The 20,476-nt window shown below is 47.1% G+C and overlaps 1 protein-coding gene across 2 annotated transcripts in view; it reads left to right on the top strand.

The window, feature by feature from the left end:
- Positions 1-8,679: 8,679 nt before the first annotated feature.
- Positions 8,680-20,476, top strand: part of LOC104356948 (thrombospondin type-1 domain-containing protein 1) — a 28,279-nt gene continuing 16,482 nt past the window's right edge. For both annotated transcript variants that reach the window (XM_033000231.2, XM_033000230.2), the window contains exons 1-2: positions 8,680-8,837; positions 14,959-15,098. In XM_033000231.2, coding sequence (XP_032856122.2) covers positions 15,041-15,098 — 58 coding nt within the window. In that variant the 5' untranslated portion in view covers positions 8,680-8,837; positions 14,959-15,040. The remainder of the gene's footprint in view (positions 8,838-14,958; positions 15,099-20,476) is intronic.

Genomic DNA, 20,476 nt, shown 5'->3' with positions numbered 1-20,476 from the left:
GCGACCAGACAGTTCTTTAAAAATACACACTGAAAGGGCAGGACTGGCTGATATTTGTGGATTTGAGACCAAATTATTGTTTGGGAGGAACCCCATCTCCAGTGGTTTTTTTTTTTGTTGTTCTGAGCTAAGTTCACAAATCCAACAATTCCGTTGTTTCTCCTGCTCCAGCAGTTCCCTTTTCATCCTAACTCCCGGTGCTTCAGGCATCCACGTGAAACGCAGGACACTCTGCTTCCAGGTCATCTTCTGCTGGGAAGACTTGGACTGTAATTCTGTCCTCCCGAGAATGAGCTGCGACTGCTCGTGCTAAGAGGACATTGTGGGCATGTCTGTTGGCAACTGTCTTCATTTTAAGGAAATACTTAAATACTTTTTGGAGCAGAGGCCCGAATGTCGTACCTGCCAGGTAGCTGTCCTGGCCAGTAGGCTCGAGAGTCATTTTATTTCGTGGTTCAGAATTAACGTATTATTCAAATATTTAAAAAACCACCGAAACACACGAAACTTCAGGAGTGAGGACTCGGAGCGAGCGCCGTAGGCTGCCGGTTGGCACACGCCTGTGAGAGGCAGAGCTGACAGCAACCACCCTGCTCAATAGCCCTGCCCCGGCTCGAAGGACCGGGTAGGATCCCAAGTCTCCTGCTTTCCTGCTGGACTGTGAGTGCCGTGACTTGAAATTCCCGCCGAGGAACGCGCGCGTGGAAGCGCTCTGCCGCGGGCACCCGGCGCTGCACGGCAGCCTCACGGCAGCCGGGGCTGGTGCTGCGGGAACAGCCGCGAGGGACTCTCGTCCTGCTCTGAGCACAAGGCTCAGACCAGACGCTTGGCCTCCTTGTCTTCAGTTCAGAGTGTTTTCTGTACTTGGAGGGTTTGACTTGGCTGGTGATGAATTATTATCAAAATGATCTCAAGGAGTAGGTAAAGGAAGGGACTGACACAACCTAAATGCTGCTTCACTGCATTTTTGAAGTCGACAGTCAGACGAATCGGTGCTCGTGCGTACCCTGCTTCATACGTGCAGAACACCCCCAGAAACTCGAAGACAGGACTTGTTACTTTCTTTGAATCTAAAAATTTCCAGGAGGATACGTGCCATGTGAAGTACTTTCTTTTTGCAAAGAACAATAAAGGCAGCACGGTTGTACAGAATAAGCTTCTGTCTGTTGCTAGTGTGGCATCTGTGCTGCGGCCATTTAATGGCTCACTTCATGTAGACAGAATTCTTTTCAAATGTTGCCTAAATATAACAGTATTTGACACGGTATATGAGAAACGTCTGTTCTTTCAGCCAGACGCAGCAGTTGTGTGTGTGTGTGGGGCAGAATTCCCCCGAGTTTCACTTCACATTGGAGGGAGAATTTGAGGTGTGTCCTTAAATTTGGTTTGATCCACCCATTAAATGAGAATGGCAAAACTCCCACCAACTTCAAATCCAACCTTTGTTACAGTTATCAAACGCTGACTAGTTAGCAGCTCTGAAAATGGGCCTGTTGGGTATGCCTGAATTCTGGCAGCGAGAAGGAAGAGCTTAAAAGATTTTCTGGAACAAGATCACAAAATGTTTCGGTCTCTTCAGTAGAAATGCCGAACTTGGCACAACTGTTGCAAGGTGACTGATTCTGATCTTTCTGCATTCCTGTTGTTTTTTCCACAGTGTTTTGGGGAAGCCCGAGATAAGGATAATTTTTTTTTTTTCCTCTGGGACTCTATTTACAGGTTACAAGGCCAGAGAGACTAGTACAGCCACCTTGCTTGACCTCTTGGGTAACAGAAGCTGTAGGACTTCCCTTCCTTAGTTTGTGTTTGAAGTCAAACTCCACTTTTAGGAACAAAAAGAGATTGTAACTTCTAGGAATTCCCACCACAGCTCTTGACAAATTATTCCAGTGACCATCACTTGGTGTAAAAATGTTTTCAGTGTACACAATCAGAATTTGTTCAGCTTTGGCCGTTAGCCACTGGCCCTTATATTTGATAAGTCCTCTATTCAGAGTTCCCATCGTGCCAGGTGTCTCGCAACGTCACCGCTTCTTAAATAGAGAAATCATTTAAGAATCATTGGAGTCCTTCTGCCCACCACGTTGTCCTATTTTCTGCTCTTCCCAAGGTTTTTCCATAGTTACCTAATAACCCCCTTAAGTTGTGAACGCCAGCACTGGACCACAAAAAGCTACTGCGAAGGTACAACTTGCAGAGGTAATTTGTTTCCCTGGGTTTTACAGTCCCAGTCATCGGGCACAGACTGCGTGTCCATGCTAGCAAACACGTGCTCGACCCTACGTTCATGCTCGGTTCGCTCCCCGTCCACGTGGCTCCGATGGGGATGTGACTGATGTCTGACTTCTGCTGGACTCCCATGCCCGTGGGGATCCCAAGAAAGAGGGAACGTGGGGTTGAAGGGTGGTCTCCTGTAAAACCGCACCGCAGCCTGGTTTCCCGGCGGGTGTCCACAGCTAGGCTTTTCCTAAGCACAGCAGAAAAACGATGAGCCTGCACCGCAGTGGGGTCATTAACCAGCAGCGTAGATGGAAAAGCTCGGGGCTTCACCTGGCGAAGCCTGCCCTGCAGCCTCCCCGGCAGTTTATGGATGCTTTCCTGCAGATCTGCTTCCTCGGGAGCTGCGCCTCACGCTACGGTTGTGTGAGTATTTCTCGCACCAACAGATCAATTTGACTTGCTCGTCTCTTTCGGTACCAGGGGTAACTATCCTCTCCCCACATTTCCTGTGGTTTGCGTTTCCTCATAGCAATTCGATCCAGGTTACATTTCTTGAGCTTGGTCATAATACTTTCAGGTGGGATAGTGGCAGAAGACTCGTAAGGTGACATCTCTGTCTGCTCCAAACCCATGGGCAGCGGCACGAACCAGCCGGGGGGAGAGGGGGAGCTCAGGATTAGCTGGCTCACAGCGTGATCTCCAGATCCTTGCCCAGTAAGGGTTACCCAGGAGGGAGCTGCGTGCCCTGCAATCTCTGTGTTTCTAGGTATGCACATTTATGGGAGCTGCATTAAGATACGTGCTGTTTGCCACAGCCCAGCTCACTCAGAGGTTGCTCAGTGGTAGTGACCTGTCCTGGGGACTGGCCGTTCTCCCAGTTTGGGTGCTATCTGAAAACCTGGACAGCGGCGCTGTTACCTCCTCTTTCACGCCTCTGACAAACGTTTGAAATTGCTAAAGCCTCATTTGTGCTTAAATCTTTAGGTAAATATGTCCTGCATGAAGACGACACATTAAAAGGGCATTTTGAGACTGATTGGTCAACGTTTAATCATTTTAGTGCACGCTGTGCTAATTGTGCAGAAATACCCTTGGCCCAAGTGTCAAGGGTTGCCAAATCAAATCTTCTAAGGAAAAGTAAAGTATTATTACATTATAACCTTGCTACCTTTAATCACCCAACTTGCAACTTTATCTAAAATACATTTTCCACCGGCTCTTGTCAAGTGGCACTGGTGACGGTGCTCTCGGTTTTTATGACCAGCTTTTCCATCCCTGTGTCTGGCATCAGGGCGAGGCTGAGCGCTGGTACCAGCCAGGGCCGCTCCCGCCTCACAAACCAACCAAACCAATAAAGCCCCACACGTGAGTATTCATCCAGGGGGGGGAACCAGCACAGGGTCTCCAGACTAACCGACTGGAAAAATAATATTACAAATTGTTGGAGGCAAGTTTATGCACAACTGCTTATTTTAAGTTGTTTAACTGGAGCTGCTCTTATTTTACCTTCTCAGGCCTGCACTGGAACAGAAAGGATTTTGTTACCATCCTGGAATATGGCTCTAGCATCTGTTTTCTACCCCCCAAACAGAACAGAAATATTTATTGAACATCTGTTTCCCTTGCATTACAATTGACAAGTCAGAATTTTCACACAGCAGTTGATCGGTAGAATAGCTACCATTCTTTTGTTTCAAATATATCTTAAAATCAGGAAAATCTTTCTCACTTGACATCACTGGCTGCAGATATCATCTTCTTTTAAGTTCTTTATCAGTTTTATGCTTCAGAATTCTACCAATTCCTGACAATTTTACCTTTTTTCTACTTACACTTATTAATTTAGATGCCTTCTGTAGTTGAATTATTAGTATTCTTGTCAGTTCTCCAGTCAAGACTATAGTGTTTTCAGCCAGTGCAACTTGGGGGTTTTTTTTTGATAGATTAAAGAATGTTCTTCAACAATGCAGAGATATCATTTCCAAAAGGACACGTGTCAGTTCTTCCCCATTCCTGGCTTTCTGAAGTTTCCCCCTAAACCACCAAATACCTCTGTTACTGTTTTGGCCCCTACCTCGTTCACCCATAACAGATGACTGCCTTGTATCCTGGCCAGCACTACTTTGAGGGTTTCACTATTATTTCTTCTTTGCCAGTGCAGATGCAGGTAAATAGATATTTCTCTTGCTTGCACGCTTCTCTTTCTGAGTCCGGGTATTATTACTGCTCTTGTTGGGAAGCTTGAGGTCATTTTAATACCAGCAAGAGTGGGCTTTTAGCATATTTTGCACAGATAGACATACACACAATGTCACATCTCTCCCCGCTGCGCAGAGCAGAGAGGGAATTCAGGAGCCAGCCATTCTGCTTTCACACCTGGTGGTCTGTAGACAATATGTGCCACTACACGATCTTGGTTTTATGCCAACGGAAAAAAAAAAAAAAAAAAAAAGATGTTTTCTTCCCAACCCAACTGTGCTGGCAGCGGGGAAGAGAGCCACAAACCATCACAGCACCTTCTGCCCACTGAACCCCCCCCCCCAGCCCACGTAGTGGCGGTGTCCTTCATACAAATACCCTTAATTTGGTTTGGGTAAAATCAGGCTGATTGGTTTCGGCTGGTGGCTGGTGCCAAGGTGGCTGCTCTGGCCTGGCCAAGCCGGGGGTGGCTGCCCCCCCGGCCGCGGCCCGTCGCTACACGTGCGGGTGTGTTCTGCACAGCTGCCAGCAGCTGGAAAACGGGCACTGCCATTCCTCCGGGCCAGGATGCTTTTCGCTGCCCGACCTGCCTGCCACAGCTGCCTTTCGTGTTTTCGCCACGCCTGGGGTCTGCACTCAGGTGGGATCCATCTGCTCGCTCCCCGCTTGTTTATCGCCCCGGCAGCTGGCGCTACCCATCAGCAATTAAAGGTCACTCTTTCTTTGTAACCTTGGGTGTCTACATTCATTTTGTTCTCCCTGTGATGGCTGCGGGCTAAACGAGTATTCGTCTGCTCCCCGTTTCTCCTGTCCCTTCTGTTATTAGTGTCTCACTCTCCAGGGAGACCAACTTTAACGGCGAGGAACCCGGCATTTCATCCATCGCTAGCCACACGCCTCAGAGACCAGCTCCGACAAAGTATTTTAATGAAAAAATATGTTCTTGATGAAATCTGGGCGGCACGTTAACGAAGACAGATCTTAGTCCTTAGCATCACAGCAGGTGTGTTATGTGCAAACAGAATCCAGTGTGCTTCAAAAGGTTTAATACGAGCCTGTGTATTTATCCTGTGCTCATCCTCCTGTTATCTGGGGTCTTTACAATTTCTATCATGTAATCATAGGGGCGGCCTGTGGTTTTTAAACGCTATTTTTTGGACTCTGTCCCCTTTTGGAAATGTTGACACAAAGGCAAGATGGGTCTAAAAGAAGGCATGGCGCAGGAGCGCAGTGACCTGAGCTGCAGTCTTGGGTTTGTTTCTGGCTTTACAGTTTGAGCAGAATCTCGGTGAATCAGTTTACTCTGGCAGAAAAATGAAGGCAAAGCCTTTTTTATCAGGAGTAGGAAACAAAAAGACCAAAGACCAGTCGTAACTCATAAAATACTCTAAGATCAAAGGCACTATAATAAGTGCAAAATACTACAATACGAGTAAAACAGCTTGCCACATGTTCCAGACTCTTTCCTGCTGTGTGCGTTTCTTTACCTTCTCCTCTGCATTACGATAGAGGAATGACATTTTTTTTCTTAGTGATCAAATTTTTAAGAAGTTGTTTTCATAGAAGGAAAAAAGCCTGGCAAAACGCTCACCGATACAAGATTTTTCAGATGTTAAATGTAGGCAGCAAGGGAGACTGGCGTTCCAGCCCTGGGACTTCAGCAGACCTCCTGGAGCAGAGAACCGTTCACTGCACACCTCCTCTCCTCTGAGCTCCCCCATCATCTGTAATCCCCCTACAGATTATTCTCTTTATCACCATATGTGATTTATTACCTGTTTCATTCAAACCAAACGCAGTACCAGAGCACATCCACTTGTGTCAGCTGGCATGTGATCATTACGAAAGGAGCTTCTGGCACGACCGTGTACCTGGGCACGTTAGCCCCTCCACCGCCCGGCGCCGAATCCTCACTGCCAGACAAGTCACACTGACCAGGAGTGGGCACGGGAAGCTCCTCAGCATTCAAAGGAATCGTAGAACGGTTTGGGTTGGAAGGGAATTTACAGACCATCTAGTTCTGACCCCCCTGCCCCGGGCAGGGCCCCCTTCCCCCAGCCCAGGGGGCTCCCAGCCCCGTCCAACCTGGCCTTGAACCCTTCCAGGGAGGGGGCACCCACAGCTGCTCTGGGCACCCTGGGCCAGCCCCTCACCCCCCGCACATTAAAGGATTTCTTCCTCATATCTCATCTAAATCTCCCCTCTTTTAGTTTAAAACCATTGCCCCTTGTCCTGTCACTACACGCCCTGGCAAAAAGTCTCTCCCTGTCTTTCCTGTAAGCCCCCTTTATATACTCAAAGGAAGGGTTGAGCTACATCAGGGTGAGACACGGAACTGATCGTGTAGCTGCATCTTCTGCTCTAAGTGTCTGACAGCAAAATGCAGCGAACTTCCCTTATTAGACTGGACGCACATGTGTACCCTTTCTCCTATGAAACATCAAACACCGATCAAAATCACTGATCATTGACAGCCAAGTTAAAAAAACCTGTATACACCTGTATTAAAACAAACCAGGAGATTATTAGGAATTCGGATCGTTCAAATTAAAATGTTAAAAAACAGCCTGGAAAATTCTTATAGCACATGAATACTTCCCCTTTTGCTGTCCGGAATACACTCCAAGTTCCTCAGCAAGCGTTTTATCTTGCCTTCCTGAAGGTTTCTGACAGTACTCCAGATGGCTGTGCGCCCCGTGAAGCGTTCGCCACCGCAGACCCCAGCCAGCACATGGAAAAGGGGTTTAGTGCAGGCTGCTGGGTGCCAAGTGCCGGCGGGAAGGCAGGGGGTGGCGGGGGGCTAGGGAGGGCACCGGCCCTGCCTGCTTGGGCTCAGCACCCGCGTGGGGCGGAGATCCTGGTGGTGTGTGCAAGCTGTGTTTTCTCAGCCCTACAGATGACAAAATTTAACAAGAAGCACGATTTTGGTTTGGTTTTTGCTTTGGACACCAAAGTCGACAATAACTTCCTCGGACCTTTAGGCTGTGCACACGCTTATTGTAGATGAATTGGGGAAAGCAGGAAGAGTCTTTGCACATGACACGATTTCAAACCTCCTTGAAAACTTTTCGTGGCTTTGTGGGCATCCACCGGCCTGGATTTAAATCACGGACTCAATATCAGGGAAATAAATTTAACCGTGGTTTGAGGTAAAAGGATGAGTCTGTTGAGTAAAAACAGAGGGAAAGTGGTTTGTTTTTTTTTTTTTTAAGAAGTCTCTCTGCAAGAGGAGAGTTTTATCCTGTCACAGCAGTGCCTGAATATTACCTGTAAACGCCGACACGACAAATACCCACGCATGCATGACCTTTGGCTGCAGACGGGCACGTCAAGGAGCCGGCGCCGCTCTTCGCCGCCGATGAGACCACTCGAAGCCCCGTCGTCACGGCTGCAAGCGGGCTCAGGAAAGCGGCCTCCCGTCTGCCCGCTGCTCCCTTCGCCTGACAACGACCAACACCGGCGCCCCAGCCCCAACGCGCGGGCCCGTGCCCGGAGGGATGCGCAGCGCCCTGCGCCGGGGGACTGAGTTTTGTGGCGAGGACTCTCCGCTTGACCACAGAGGAAGCTGGCGGGGAGGTGGCGACGGCCACGCAGCTGGGGAGAAACAGCGGCTTTTGGGCAGGTTTTTGGGAGGCCGGCCTGCCTGGTCTCGCACCCGCGACTCCCCGGCTGCTTCGCGCCTGAAGGGCGGCCCGTGACCGCGCAAACCATGAGAGCTGCTGGGCGGCCGGGCTACGGGCAGAGCCCTCACGGCGGGCGGGCGGGCGGGCGGCGGTCAGCGGGGCGCACCCAGCGCACGGTGCCGCCGCGTCGTCCCCGTCCATCACCCCCACCCACCCACCCCACACACACACACACACACCCCACGGGCCCCTTCTCCGCCACACCCCGGCGGCGCGCGTGGGAGGGAGGGAGGGCGTGGGAGGCCGGGCCGGGCCGCGCCTCAGCCTCGCCTCGCCTCGCCGCCAGGGGCGCGGGCTCCCCTCGCACGGCGCCCGCCGCCGCCCCGCGCCCCGCTGACAGCCGCCCTCACAGCCGCGCCGCCATTTAACCCTCCGCCCGCCGCCGGAGGTGAGGGGGTGTTTGTCCGCCCGCCCTCCCGCCGCTGAGGGGGTGTTTGTCCGCCCTCCCGCCCGCCGCTGAGGGGGTGTTTGTCCGCCCGCCCTCCCGCCGCTGAGGGGGTGTTTGTCCGCCCGCCTGCCCGCCGCTGAGGGGGTGTTTGTCCTCCCGCCGCTGAGGGGGTGTTTGTCCTCCCGCCGCTGAGGGGGTGTTTGTCCGCCCGCCCTCCCGCCGCGGAGGGGTGGCTCAGTTTGAGGTTTCCTGCCGGGGAAGGATCACGCTTCAACCCCCCCGTCCCTCCGCTCCTGTCCCGCCGGCGGCCGCTCCGCCCGCGCAGCGCCGCGGGCAGCGGCGTGGAGGTGAGCGCGGTGTGTGCGTGTGTGTGTGTATGCGTGGAACTGGGTTCCCCCCCGGGATCCCGGGCCTCGCCGGGCTGCGGGTGGGTTTGCCCCGTTGCGCCGGCCGCTGTCCCCTCGTCTCGCCGTGGGTCGCCTGGGAGGGGGGTGCTGGCGGGACCGCGCTGCCTTTGCCGTAACGCTCGGGCGTCGGGGGTTTTTTGCGAACAGCCCCGCGGCTGCTGGATTTCCCCCGGGATCGCCTCTCCCCTTGAGGCGGGGACCGTCCCGCCTGGGAGCCCGGGTGTTTGCGTAGCGCTCCCGAAGGGCAGGTAGCACTGACACGGAAAGTAATCGTCGTGGGTTTTTTTTTTTTTTTTGTCGCTCTCGGTCTGGGCTAAATCGGTTTTAGTGGTTTTCGGCATGTTCAGTGATTTATACTTCATATTGGTCGCTAGACGAGACGAAACCGCACGGCTGTACGGCAGAATGAGTGTAAAGCAAAGGAGTCGGCTTCCCAATTCTCATTTTAACGCTGATACTTCATGACATTCCAGACCAGCTTCTCAGGCGTATTTCTAATTATTTAATCTGTGCAATATATACTCCCCATACTACGATCTTTAAGATAAACTCCGCTAAAAGGGGAATTCCCAAACCAGTGAACAATATATATGTATATATTTTTAAAAAATCTGGAGGGGAAAGGAAAGAATGGATGACTGCATTCCGTCCCTTATGCCATAATGGGTGATCTAATGTATTTAATTCTTTGCATTCGTTATTTATTATTGCTTGGACGCCTTCCCAAATCTCCTTAAGCTTAATAAACTTATTTTCACTGTACATTTTCCAAAGTAAATCTCATCCATATATTCAATCTACTGTAGCCCTTAGTTTTCAAAGGACGGATGTTGCTTGCCAGCTAGCTCTCGAATTGCTGAGTTGATATCAAAAGGAGCTGAGAAATCCCAGGATTTTGTGAGATCAGACCCCAAATGTTGACGAAAATAAGCTTTACCAGCTAATTATTGTTTTTGTCTTGCACACAGAGAATCTGATGCTGTCAGTTTCAGCCTAGTGAATTTAGATGCATAATTTTAATAAAGCCATTATCTGATAACAATGTAAAATTGTCTGATGTGTAAATAAGAACGAAAGATGCCTTTGAGGATGTCAGCTCGAGCCTCCTGCTGTGGCAGACATCACATTGATACTTTTCTTGCTAAACTCAGTATCTTCCAAGAAGTGGCATATTTTTGTCCCTGACCACTCTGACTGGTCAGCAATGATTAGATTTTGATAAAATGTGATGCACACCTGAGGTGCTCCCCCTTTAATGTCGAAGGGGGAGGATGATATGGGAAGTTCTGAAAATCCCAGCAGGTGGTAACACTTCAATAGCTGCCTAATCCCTTTGCAATAAGCGAATGCTGGTTGAAAATAATTAATCTCTTTCCTGCCATACAGATAAAATACCTTAAATTTGTGGAAATGTTGCGGGTACACGTTTCTTTTTGCTGTTCGTGCTGCTTGGCATCCCTCAAGTGAGACGTAGGGAAGATTTAAGGACTTCCAGGTTTTTCTGTCTCTAGCCTATTTTGCTGTGAGCCTCTCATGCATAATCAGAATCGTGCAAATTTTGGATTGCAAATATGACTGAAAAATGTTTACTAATGGACAGCTGTTAAGGAAACTGTTTTTCACCTGGGAATTTTTTTTTTTTTTCCCCTTTACATTCTGGCAGCGTTTTGCTTGCTTGAAATTCCAATAACTAACTTTGGTTTTTTTTTTGATGACAGCATCGCTCCAGACCCTGGCTGGTTGCTGAATCTGTCAGGGTGCCGCTGCTCAGGGCGGTGCGTGGGGAGGGGAGAGACAGACGGCCTCCAAGGGGATCAGTCCTCAGCCTGACTCTCCCGTTTACTCCTTCCCTGAGCCCTTCTCCCACCTTGCTCTGGTGTGTGGGGTCCCCGGCTGTGGCTGGGTCCACCTGCGCCTGGAGCTGCAGGGGCTGAGGGACAAGGAGGGAGCAGGGCTGTGCTTGGAGGAGAGGTGAGCGAGGAAGGGCCTCCTCCTGATTCCTGAAGGAGGATGGAGCTGGGGCAGGGGAGGGCTCAGCTCTTGCGGGGGGTTTGCAAAGAGGAGGCAGGGCTGAGGGTACCCGTGGCCGGGGCGAAATACGGGATCCATCTCGTGGCACTCGCCCTCACATGAATGAGGCTCCAGTGCTGTGAGAATCTGTTCTTGTGAAACTCCGTGCTTGGTCATGGAGTAGCCGATCAATTCCTGATGGCCCTTTCTTAACTGCAGGGCTCATTTGCCTCCTGTCTCCCTCGTGAAGGGGGAATAGCTGCTGAGTGCTATGCTGATGACGCTGGTGGCTGGTTAGCTGTGCTCATCAGCAGGTGACAGCACTTGGAAGAGATGGATGGTTTGTCAAATGTCATGTCTGCTCTGTGGCCTTGGATACTGCTGCAAAAAGTACTGGGAGTCATAAATCCAGCTGGCTTGTGGTTTGTTGTTGTTTTGGGGTTTTTTTTATTGTTTGTAAAACCAAAATGAACACGAAATACTTACAATTTTATTGACGCAGAGAAATAGGGAGAGTGTTTGAATAGCTTAATATATGTGACTCTAATAGTATATATAAGCTATTCTGTCACTTCTTTATTTGCAAAAAAATACTGTAAATAAAATTGTACGTTTCATGGTTGTTTCTTACACAGTTCCTGACACTGTGGTGCCTGTAAGCCTTGCAGTTCATGGTGGATTTATTCTTACAATACCCGTACCAGATAGTGAGGGACTGTTTCCAGTGGAGAGCTGTGACACAGGAAAACTAAGTGCTGTGACCAAGATCGCACAGGAAATCTGTTGCAGAACAGGGACTTGAAGTTTTCCTGTGTCATTTGTGTTACTTACAAGCCTCTTGGTCTTCATTTCCAAGGTGCTTTACGGCTTATCCCCTCCTTATATGTCACTTCCAATTCTCTTTGGAGAGGAAGTCTTCTACTTCCAGTCAGTCCATTACACCATCTCTTGGAAGAAGAAAGTACCTTTTCGTGTTGCTGTGCTGCTTCTGTGTCTCACACAATAGGGCCTTAGTCCATGCTTGTCCACAAAAGTAATAAATTAGAAAAGCCAATTATTCAAAGTCTAATAGCCTTCTCTGCTTGATCATTTTTCATCTCATTAAGTTAATGAACTTGAGGTAGAAGATCTGAATAGAGTATAAACCATTTCAGATGTACCGTCTGCCTTGAAAAGCAAAATTTTATGTGAGTATGAAAAGTGGAAAGATAATAGAGTTAGGGGGCAAGAGGCAAAGATGTGGAGAGTTTTGAAGAAGACCTAAAAAAGACTTAGAAAGAAGATGACTTAGGGAAGACTGAGAGGGGAGAAGTCTAAACTGAGCACAGGGGTCAGCGTAGGGCCCGTCCAAAACATCTGAGGTGAAAGGAGGGAAAACTGAAGGAGGGGAGAGGAGGAAACCCGTGGGGAAAGAGGGGAGAAGGAGGGGGGGCAACACTACACCAGAAATGGGCCAGCAATTGTTGCATTCAAAGCTGCTGTCAGAATTCAGCTAGCAGAGGTGCAGAGTCTCGGGGAGGCTTCACGCCTGCACTTGAGTCGGAGCTTTGTGTGAAGGTAGGGCTGTGCTGCAGCCCGGAGCCCGAAGTAGCTGTGTGTGAGGTGGGAGGGCTCCCGCTGCAATGCAGCGGCGGCAGAGCCCCGGGCTAGGCTTCCAGAGGTACCTCATCTCACTAATTGGAAGTTAGTTTTGGTACCGGTTCAAATACTCCGGTTCTAGCCTGGGTGTTGCCCGCGCTGCACGCCGGAGTCTTTTTTTTTCCTTTTTTTTTTTTTTTTCCCCAAGCGAGCCAAGATAACGCTGAGGGAAGGGCTGAGGAGGAAGGAGGTTTTGGTCTGATGAATGATCGGCGTTACCGAAACACCCAAGGGCCCTGGCACTGGGCTCCGTCCCTGGGCTTGGTTAGAAAGAGTCTCTGACCTGGAAAGTCTGTGCTGTGAGGATGGGGCGGATTAATGCTGCAGTTTGCTGACATCGTATGCTGGGCGATGGCAGGAATAGGGACAGAAGTCGGGTCTCCCGTGCCTCCCGCCGGCGCCCTGTCCTGGGAACCACGCTGCTCTTCCCTCAGCCCAGCTGATGTGCAAATTAAGGTGTAAGGCAACTATCTCAAGAGTGCCGTCTCACACAGGCTTTTTTCTTTCTTCCCGAGGATTTGTTCTCCCTCCCATAGCTTCATTTCCTCTCTGCAGTGCGTCACTCATTAGACTGAGATTAGGATTATTTGAATTTCACCTGTCAGTGTGTGTGTCTCTGAAAGAAGCATTTGTAAAAGCCATTTGAAAAATACGCAGCTAGGAAAGCTAGAAATGGGAAGGACACATGAAATCATCCAGAACGATCACAGTTGTGGCCCAGAAGGCATTTCCCCCCCTCTTTATTGCAGAGCAGTTTACATCAGCGCTGTAACTTCAGCTGGTTTTCTTGAGTAGTTAATACTAGAGGTCAAGGAGTCTATCGCAGCATTTTTTTTTTATTTTTTTTTTTTTTTTTAAATGAAACCTGCTTTTTCTTCCTCGGGCCGCTTCAGTTCTTTGTTTTGATTGATCACCAGTAATGACACAGGGAGGGAACGACGTCCCCGACGCGATGCCGTGCCTGCTGCCGGTAGCCGGGGGCGGTTACGGGGCGGCCGGCTGGCTGGCTCTCCACCACCCTCGGCTAGCAGCCCGGCCCTGTCTTGAGGCATAAGGTTTGTCTTCCTGTAATTTACAGCATATCAAGTGAAGTTGTGGGTGGTGGCGGTATCGCTGTCCCTATCTAATTCTTTCTGGAGCCTTGTCAAGTTCACGGGCCGGATGATGGTTATTCCCTTCAGATATGTACAGCTATTATTGTAATAGGCTTTTACTGAGCAAAGCCATGCTGTTAGTCTTTTCTTAGAAATTATTCTCTCCATCCACTTGGCACAGAGAACAGTTTAAAAAGCTTTCAAATAACATGTCTGCTGTCTCTGGGTTCCACACATCTAGCAATGTAATTGTTGAAGTATCTCATTTGTGATTCCTAAAGACGTACCTGATCTTTGTCATACCTGGTTCCCGTGTTTTACCTTTATGCTCCACAGTTTTGTTCGCTCCTAACTTCTGCCTGCTCCAGTGCCAGACTTCCCTCATGAAATAGGGTTATAAACTTTATGGAACAAGAGCTTTCTCACATGTTGATGTGACGGTGAGCAGCGTGAGACTGACTTATTGGCACTCCTATGCAATACAAAAAAAGCAATTCCTGTATTTTGAGAATGGTTCCCTTGAGCTAGATCTTCTCTTTTTAGATTCTCCCCTTCTTCTGTTTCTGAAGTAAACTGTTGGGTTTGCTGCTATCATTGTGCTTCCAGCCTGTTTTATGTGATTGTTACGAGACTCATAAAGACTAGTTCAAACCACATGGACATAAAATCCTGAAGCTTGCCAAAAGGAACTATATTTTTTGTTGGCTTAACCAAGGCTGCAGAGAATGTAAACTTAAATGATGGAGGAAAAAGGGGAAGTTAGCAGCATCTGATCAGTCTGAATGACGCAAAAAGCAGTTACAGATCTCTTACAGATCTAGTAAGACAGCTAAATATATTACTAGATCCGAATAACAGGACATTTTGAGGACCAAAATGGTAGTTTCCTACCGAGTCTCTTTCATGCTTGAAAGCAGTTGACAGTAAGTGATACGAATTCTGTAGCAGCAATAAATCTCCAATATCGATATGTGCTGAGGTCAGAGTTCCATTTTGTATAAAATACTTGTTATTTCACTATCACGAGTCTTGATCTTAATATAAGACATGCACAGCAGCAGTTACTGCAGTGCAAAGGTAAATTGTTGTGACCTGTCTTCGTTGTTCTGGCTCAGGAGCTGACATCTCAGGAGGGAAAATGTATTATGCAGTGATTTGTAGTTGTAGTTATTCAGCTCCACTGATATAGTAATTGTTAAGTAAATGGGAGAGAAGTGTTGATTAATAGTGTATTTTTTTGTTTTACTTACTAGCGCGATGTCTTCCTTCTTGTATTTTAGTAAGCAAAGTCAACACAGCTGTAATTTCTTAACTTTCAGGTGTTCTTGGAAAAAGGTGCCTGCACTTAAGGGCTGAAGAAGGACATGAGGAGTAAAAGGACCTGGGATCTCAGTGGTCAGAATGAAACAGATGTTGAAAGATTTTTCAAACCTTTTGTTAGTAGTGCTCTGTGACTATGGTGAGTATTAGAGCCATCAAGGGAAAACCGTGAGACGTGTGTTTACGAGGTGGTTTTGGATGGTGCTGTTTCCAGGTGATCTGCTGAAATCAGATATTGAAGAAGCCACCGCTGATATGCACGGAATATAGTCCAGATCTTATGCAATATTTAGGTAGAAAATGCAACTTGCATAAACTGCCCATGTAGATCGGAGTGGCAGGAACCTTTCCTGCTGTAAATTTGCTCAGAGAAATAAACAAGATAACTGAACAGATTTCCGTGGGCATCACGGAGGGACTGGCTGTGTTAGAAGCAGTAACTGGAACTCTGCTCTCTCGTAAGACTTGTATTTCATAATATTTAATGAACATCATGGAAAATAGACCTATTTCAGGTATCCGTACCAGGATGGCAGAACTGCACCGTACAACCACCTGTTTCTCTCCATTAACTGTAAAAGAAACCTATGGTGGTTGGCTGAGATATAAACGTCCACAGTCCAGGCAACCTCCTGTGACTGGGTGAACCCCCATCTGATGGAGCTAAGCTGTCACTTAGAGAACTTTTAAGAACAACAGAGGTGTTCTTTCCTCTGACTGTAAGAAGCCAAAGGATGGTATTCATACTCATTCAATTTTATTTATGTAAAATTAGGCAGCTAGTCAGAGACAATCAATCTCATTTGAGTAGTCCAAGCACAAATCAGCACATATTGAAAGCAGCTCCAACCCATCTGCAATCTGAGATGTGTGGAATGAAAAAGCACTCCCTTCTCACCACCAGCTGCCAAGGAGGGAGGTTAGACATCTCAAGTTCAAGTTAGACAACTGTAAGATGTCTGTGAGCTGAGGGGCATCCTATGCATGATGTCTTATATTTTCCAATAATGTACTAAGTAGGAAGTGAAGGGAATTAATTCCTTGTTGCACAGTGAATTAGAAATGTTGAAGATGGGACTCTTAATTCCAAAATAATACGTGTTATTGAAAATTATATTCCTAATTTAAAAGCAGGTGTTGTTCTGACAGCTGCAGTACACTGTCAGACCATGCTAAACGGTTAAGCCATGGACTGCTGAAACATCTAGAGCATGGAAAAATGAAAAAGGGATTCTTTAGTCCCCACTTATGGAATGAACTGTGGTAGCAGGTACTTCACATACCAAATGGCTGAAGATGTCTTACAAGGGAGAGAAGTGGACCAAAAACATATGCAGTTTGCTCTCCTTGTATGAGTGAGAAAAATCTGAATATAGGTGATCACTGAATACTAAATATGCTCAGACACTCACACCTCTGTGCTTGCCCCATCTCTGCTCTAGAACAAGGTATCACTGGAAGGTGTAAAGAACCTAGAATTGCCATCTTTTAGATGAACTTGGTTCCAGTAGAAGTGGAGACACTTGTCTGGCTTTTAGTACCGTTTCTTCTTGTAGTAAGATTAGCCAAGTTAGGAATACTGCACTGAGTGGGTAACACTGTGAAGGTAAGTAGTAAATTCACTTAACCCAAGGAGTGAGGTGAATGATTGTGATATCCACTGGTTCCTGGTGAGCCAGTCCTGTAGGCATTCACGACTAGTTGACTCAGAGGTAAAAACTATTATTCCTGGACTTTATAGAGCGTGGCCCAGTAAGTAATTACAAGGTGCAGTTAAAGAGCTAAATCTCTGCTGCAAACTTTAGGTGCATCATCTTTTGCCTTATTTCCAGTTAGAGGGTAGTCCACAATTCAGAAAACATCTTCCAAACAACTCTGCGTATACACTTCTTTGAGTATCACATGTGTACGTAGTTTTTAGATAACTATTTCACTCATCTATTTCTCTGTTTCAGACCAAGACTATTTTTTAAATGATCCAGTATGCTCTGGAAAACTACTGTAATGCTAAAAAAAAAGCCCTAACATGCATCAAAACAGTATTCTCATTTCTTACCAGTTTTTCTGATGTGTTTGTTCTTCTTAGCTCTGTGCTAGTAGTAGCTGACAAGCCAACAGCACAACCCAAGTTGCCTTAAACACAATTAAAAATAAATAAATATCAGGATAGCGCCGTCAAATAATTCTTCTCGCTCTTCAGTGAGAACAAGGATTTTCCTTTTGATCTTTCTAAGAGCGAGTTCTTGCAAAGGCTCCTCTGGCAGGTTGTTGGTGCCGCAGCCAGACTCCATTCAATGGGAGACCATTGTCATGAAGACCAAAAATATACAAATGCATTGGAAGCTGCCCCTGCCTGGCTGTCCAAACAAGTGGGGCCAAGCTCAGGCACGTGACAGTCATGCACACGTGGTAGGCTGGAGGGCACCTGAAGAAGCTTGCTGTGGAAGCTGGTTACCTCTGACTGGTGCCTTTTGGAGCATCGTAAAAAAATTGCTACGTGGGCTGTCCACGAGCACAGTTTTCTTGTTGTTACTAACCAAAGATGGGGGGGAAGGATGCTGTGGGCTGGGCTGCAGCAGCCGGAGCCGTGCAATGCTGTAACAGTGTCCTCCAGTAACGCTCACTTCCCATCTGCGTTAGGGTTGATGGGAGAGCCCTGACCTCTCTCCAGTCCTCCCACACGCATACACGGTGGTGTTACTTCTTGTCTGAGCCATCCCAAATAAAAAATAGTGCAAGAGAGCCAAGACAGTCGTAAAAGAGAGCAAGGACAGTAGAGGAGTAGGTACAAACGTCAGTGCCTTTCATTACTGTCACTTTACAGTTTTTGCTGTAAGTCTTGAAGTTGAAATTTTTCATGCTGGATTTTTGCCATGACCTGACTTCTTTTTCCCTTATATTATTTCACCTAAGCTGAATCTAGCCAATTCCTTTGTAGAGAAAGGCATCGTTTTGCCCATGTTCAGAGAAACAAAACCCCAGCAATATGCAACTGGGAAACTCTTAACACAGCTGTGGGAACTTTGTATTTGTTTGTGTGCTGATGGTGGCCTGGGACATGCTTTCTGCTGTCCTTATGAAGGTTTGCCCGGAGTTGGCCCAGATCTAAGTGCTTGCAGATGAGTTAGTGATAAAGTTCTCTGAAGGGTTGAGCGTGCCCCAGCTCCCTCTGGCTCCTCTTGCCAGCCCCACGCAATGCTGTGCGTGCTTCAGCCCAGGACAGCAGAGTTCCCCCACATTTGTGATCTTGGGCGCTGGAGTTGCTCGTCCTGTGCTCTCTGCTGTCGTGCTAGCAGTGAGCGAGAAAGGTGGGAACTTGCTGGAGTTAATTGCAGGCCTGAGGAACAGAAGGCAGAAGAGCTGTAAGGCAAAGAGACGAGGGCAGGACTTTGGAGAACCATGGAAATGGTGTTAGGATAGTACCCAAGAGAGCTCGACAGTAGGTGCAGGACTGGAAAATATGGGCAGGCACAGATGACAGAACCTAAAACATGAAGAGTAGGGAAAATGTGTTGCTGGGCAATTCACAGAGCTATTTTTCACGGGCATTCAGAGTCTGTTTCCTACTGTCTTCAGTGTCCGAGCTGAGATCAGGTTCGTTGGGGTGCCATGTGTTCCCCACAGCTGGGATCAACGGGGTCCTGCTTTGGATGTCTGAAGGGCTGTTGTATTTAAAATCAGGTCCTGGGTTTCTTAGAGCATCCACAATTAGTAGATGCTTGACGGTTTTCACCTTTGTGCCTGTGCCTTGGTTCCCAACACACTGAACAAGAATAGTGACATCCTCTCCACTTTTGGGGGTATTGGAAAGATAAACTCATTAATACTTCTAATGCACTAATACACTATGATAAGAGCACAATAGAATAGTCCATGGGGGCAATGAATAATGGTGTGTTTTCAGGATGGGTTTTGGATGGTGTGCCCTCAGTAATACGTGGGACCACCCATGGAAGAATGAGAGCAAAAGAGCCCTTTGGTAATGAGCACCATCCATCTGCCAAATGAAGCAGCATCTTGTGGAAATGCAAATTAAAGACTGAGTTATAGTACATATATGTGAGAGTATATGGAGTATATGCATGATTTGTATGTGTAAAGCATTGCGTGCCACTTTCATTCGGATTTTATGCGTGTGGTTGGAGCTAGTTGTTTTAAGGACAGGTTATAGCTGGTGGAGAGTAATAGGCTCCTCTAGTGCACATAAATGTAAATGTCTGTAGCTGGTCAGATGAATTTCTTCCTGAAAATTTTCCATGCCGACAAGAAAGTGAATCCAAGGTGACTAACTCAAATTGAAGCTTAGAGCGGTAGGCGTCTAATATTATGTGAGATGAGTCCTGCTACTCCTGACTGCTGAGTGCTTGCCTTGGCAGTTGCAGTGTTTTTCCAGCAAAGCTTTCTTTGAGGTAATTTTAAGACATGTGTAACAGATTTAGCAAGTCAAAGTATTGTTATTTGATACTACTTATGAAAGGATTGCTTTAACTGAAGTTTTACACTTCCGTAGGACCTTCCATCCAAGACTTGGAAACCTTTTCCCAGACAATTAATTAAATAAAGACATCTCACAGCACATTCTGTATCTGGAATAGATGTATGCAGTTGCCATTTTTCAGATAACCTTTCTATGTCTGAAATGCTTAAATTTCAAGCAACACAGAAAAGCTAGCTGAGATGGGAATGGAAATGTGATCTTCCCAATCCATTGCTTTAGATACCATCTATCCCCACTAGTTACAGCACGTCTCAGGATAATTTGGCAACTTGCACAAACATGGTCATGCAAGAAGTGCATTTAAAAAGACTGCGCCATTTATAATGAAATGATGTCATTTAGACATGTTGCACCACATCTGAGACAAGAAAAGTGCTGCAGTCACCATCACTGTTATTTTCAGCTCTTTCAGTCAAGTGTCTCTGCAATGCAAATGAGCAAAATGAAAGATTCATAAGACAGAGCAAGGGAAGAGGCTTCAAAAAGCATCATGCAGACTTCCTATTTTATTTAATTTATTTATTTAATTTATTTTAATTTAATTTTCATGTTTCTTTATTAAGAAACCACTGTCCTTTTTTGTTAAATTATAGCTAAAGTAAGTGGAACAACAGCTTGCCACTGTGAAGTGGACTTTAAGAATCTGTAAGTGGAAGAAGTTGAGAAGTCTGAGAATCTATCCTAATAGATTAAGTTTTCTGTGAATCTTTAGGGTTGTGGGTTTTTTTTTAAAAAAAAAAAAAACAAACCACCCTTGCTTTTAGCCTCCCTGAACGTGTTGCTGCAGTGGACTTTGGGCTGCTATAAACCACATCCCTGTACAAAAGAGAGGTGGTGAGCTTTAATTGCTATAGCTAGGACCTTTTCTTTTTCTTTTTTTTTTTTTTTGGTGAACTGTTTTAATTTAAAAAGTTTGAGAACCACTTCTTAAATATCCACTTTATAAGTCTTTGGTTTCTTCTGGAAGGTCCGTAAACAGTCAGTTGTCTCATTGTTTCTTAATACTGTTGTAAAACTGT

The sequence above is a fragment of the Tyto alba genome, unplaced genomic scaffold, assembly GCF_018691265.1.
Source record: "Tyto alba isolate M040663 unplaced genomic scaffold, T.alba_DEE_v4.0 Super-Scaffold_45, whole genome shotgun sequence".
In the NCBI taxonomy this organism is placed as follows: Eukaryota; Metazoa; Chordata; class Aves; order Strigiformes; family Tytonidae; genus Tyto; species Tyto alba.
The sequence above is the reverse complement of the archived record's forward strand: the minus strand, read 5'-3'. Positions and strand labels throughout refer to the sequence as shown.